Genomic DNA, 3,832 nt, shown 5'->3' with positions numbered 1-3,832 from the left:
CTTTCTCACAGACATCACTGGAAAGTTTGTAGTTCGGTCGGATACGTCAAAAACAAGGAAGTAAAACAATGCACTAGTTACTTAACGGTAGGGAGAGAGCGAGCGCGCGCGCAATTCTGTTGTGTGATCTTTGATTTTCACTCACTTAGCACACGCATCATTTAAATCGTAAAAATAAGACCATTTATAGGGGCATTCACTATAAAATGTCATTTATTTTTAACCTTAGGCATACACGACTTTCTGGCAAAAGTGAACCTAGCAGCCTTTGTGAAATGCGCTAGGCTGTACTTTTCTACATCAGTACAAATACGTGCACGCGTTACGCGTGTTTTGCTTGCTTGAGTGTTTCTGCATTATATGAGTGGCTTTGGAATATAAATCGCAGCACGTTTCAGATGAAAAAACGTGACTTCTATTTATGAAAATATCACCGTTAGGAGATTTATATTGAGTGGTTCCCTGCATTATTACAGTACTGAGCCGCTGCAATGGAGCAGCTCTAACGCTATTAAATTAAAGATGATGTACCATAGAGCAAAAAATTAACAGTGAAATTAACAAACTTGTAAAATAAATTTTAATGGGCATAATTAAGTGTGAAAATAACTGAAGGATAAACAGTCAAACCAAAAATTATTCAAAGACCAGATATAATTTTTTATATTTTTTTTACTAGTGGGTGCCGGACACTATAGTTCATTTATGTAAGTGAGGATAGCAAAATAAAGTAAACTGTGATATATTATACCCAAAAATTCTTCATAGAGTGGACTACCAGTAAAACTGATACAAATTTGGGACCAAAAATTATTCAGACCGAGTCTGGGAAAAAAAATGAAGTTCAGGTTTGCATGAACCTGGATGACAGAATGCCCAGGAGACTGCAGGCTGTCATTAAGGCTGCCCGACTAAGTATTGATAGTTGTGTAAATTGTCATCCATTAGGCTACATACCTTTCTTTCAAAGTTATCTAACATTATCAAGCTGAATTTGTACTGTAAACTGTGATAATGTGAGAAATGTTGAAGGTGTCTGAATACATTTTGGTTTGATTATCTATTTGATAAATGAAGTTAACCAACTAACATTATACATACTCTTTTGGTTTCTGTACCCAATATTTAAAAAAATTTACAAATGCAATAAAAATATTGGTATCGGTACTCTGTATCGGCAAGTACCAAAAATAAAAGTATCGGTATCGGGCCAGTACTGGAAAAAGTGGTATCGGTGCATCCCTAGAAAAAAACTAAACGTAAAATGTTTTGGACAAAAACTACCAAAGAGCACGAAAGGGTTAAGAGTGAATAAAAGCTACATATTTGTCTCCAGCTCGTGTCACTCACTTAGAAAAGGCAGACATGCAACTGAAGGTTTCCTTACATTAGAAAAGCGACATCAAATGAAAAAATGTTCAAACTTGAGAAAGCATAATGTCAGAATGATGTAGGTTAATTTTTGTACTGACTGAACTCTATCAGTTCACTGACAGCAATGGAAACCTGTTAAACAGTATTTCATCTACACTGGTATTCAAACAATTCAGAGGTTTTGAGGTGACCAATAGAGCATAGTTTGACCACTGATCTATTAACAGTATATTTGGTTATATTTAACAAAGATCAGCATGTTAACAAGGCAAAAACAGCTACTTTGAGGCTACGGGGTGCCTTTCTCATTTGCAATGTGCTCACAGCCTGCCATAGCAACAGCATTCCAGTGTGATCACTTAAGCCACAGTGTTGCTAAAGAGCTCTTGTCTTCAGGATTAGGCTCCGTGTTCGGCCCCGGAGACACACCTCCCACAAACACATCTCACACACACACGTTCCAGTTTGGGCCAACCACAACTAGTTTGGTAGAACATGATGTCTGTTCAGGCAGGTTTTTTTCCCCTGAAAAGTCTATTAATCAGTCTGTTGTCCTATTTCGAAGACACTTATGAAATATAAACAAAAAGCAGCTGGTTCAATCTCATAAACTTCTCAACCTGTCTTACTCATATTTCACAATGAAGACTACTTTATGACAGCTACGATAGTTTTGCATTGTGCCATTATGTTCATGATACTTAAGCATATAATGTGAAAAAAAAATCTATAAGGATTTTTTTTAAAGGATTAGGAGGATTTTCATTTGCTCTTGAGGTCTTTGAAATTAATAGATTGAGATGAAAAGAGAAGAAAGAAAAACTAGACAAAAAATGCACAATTGTAAACTTCCCTAATATTTCCATGTGTAAATGAAAATATTAGGGAAGTTTACAATTGTGTGTGGTTTTTTTGGTAGCCTATAGATTTTATTGTACATTTAAGACTGTACATTAAATACAAATGCAGATTTGAATTAAAGTCAGACAGGATTATTTTTAATAATGCATTTCAGTAAGAAAGATCACATTATAGCAATGGTAATTTGGTAAGAAAATGTCATGGCTCTCAAGACAATATATCAAATACTAAACTGACAAATATAATTTTTTCTCTTTTGATTTTAAAGTGCTATATGGTCTTTTTTCATGAGATGCATGCATGATAATGTTTAGAAGGGGAGGTAAATGTAAATACCAGTTAAAAAGTAAAAGTTAATAAATCATAAATTAGATTATGAATTGTAATAAAACTACGCACATAAAAAAAAAAAAAATCACAAGAAATTATAAAATTTCTCTTCACCCTAAAACAATACAATGTGTAATTCAAAATACAGGCAAAACTCCGGTGAAAAATCAATACGGAAAATTCCTTCATATTAACACAATACATTGTGTCCTATTTTCACAGACTTTTTTTCTAGAGCGTGGGAACTAAAAACCTCCCTACTTCCATCACTCAGACATTCTTCTTTGAATTATGCACACATTACACACAACAGAAAAACGGGATTTTGTTTTAGCCCAAGATCTAGCTGCAATTTAGGCTACTTTTTAGGAAGCAGGATTATTTCGGGGAAGTATTATTGAAAAAAGCCACTGGATAACGCTACTGGGGGTCTCTGAAAGATGTCACCCACTCTCCAACATCCCATTTCTTTGTTAGAGGTCTGTTTTTAATTCTCCACAAACAGTTGATTTGATGACTCACATCCACACTGTCGCAACTACTTCTGTTTGGACATCTCAGATTTCAATTCTCAGCTCTAGAGAAAATGCAGACATCAGCCCCACATTTACCTCCGCAGTCATCTGCGGTCTTATCATCACTCGCAGTAACAGAAAGCAGCGTGCCACAGAGCGAATCATAGCTCCCACAATCAGGTGATGATGTAGCTGGAGAGCGGAAAATGCTGACATTATGGGTGACGCTTTTTCTCCTGAGCTCATGAGCCACGGTCATGGTCATTCATCCCAGCATGACACAAACTTGGCCAGCAAGAGCGAGGGTGAGCTAGCACAGAAAAAAAAAAAAAAGAGGCGAATGACAAAAATACAGTACCTGCCATTAGAAAGCTACAGCATCTACACTGCCTACTGTACATTACCAATGCATTATAAAGAGTGCGCTAAATCTGTGCAAGATCAGATCTAGCTGATGATCACTTGATCAGTGGTATATGCTAAGCCAAGTCTCACTATTTGAACACTTTGATACATACCTCATCCTGCTCCGTTTGTGCAACAGACATGAGCAAAACCTCCAAATGTATGGTTTATTAAGAAGAGTTGTGCAAAATGATCAGACCTATAATTTTTGATACAGCGGATGGAACAAAAATGTCTCTGTGAAAAATAAGTGCACTTAACTAGTGTACTTCAAATGATAAAAGTATATAAAAAAAACTGTACTTGAAGATAATATAGTAATGAAAAAGAGTACACTTAAGTGTACT

At 35.8% G+C, this 3,832-nt stretch overlaps 1 protein-coding gene across 1 annotated transcript in view; it reads right to left on the bottom strand.

The window, feature by feature from the left end:
- The window catches only part of LOC107561496 (inactive ubiquitin carboxyl-terminal hydrolase 53-like), a 48,347-nt gene extending 45,008 nt beyond the window's left edge, over positions 1 to 3,339 (bottom strand). Inside the window, exon 1 of the mRNA XM_016245950.1 lies at positions 3,177 to 3,339. Coding sequence (XP_016101436.1) covers positions 3,177 to 3,339 — 163 coding nt within the window. The remainder of the gene's footprint in view (positions 1 to 3,176) is intronic.
- Positions 3,340 to 3,832: the final 493 nt, after the last annotated feature.

The sequence above is a fragment of the Sinocyclocheilus grahami genome, unplaced genomic scaffold (assembly GCF_001515645.1).
Source record: "Sinocyclocheilus grahami isolate Dianchi unplaced genomic scaffold, SAMN03320097.WGS_v1.1 scaffold776.1, whole genome shotgun sequence".
Lineage (NCBI taxonomy): Eukaryota > Metazoa > Chordata > Actinopteri > Cypriniformes > Cyprinidae > Sinocyclocheilus > Sinocyclocheilus grahami.
This window is presented reverse-complemented; position numbering and strand designations above follow the sequence as displayed.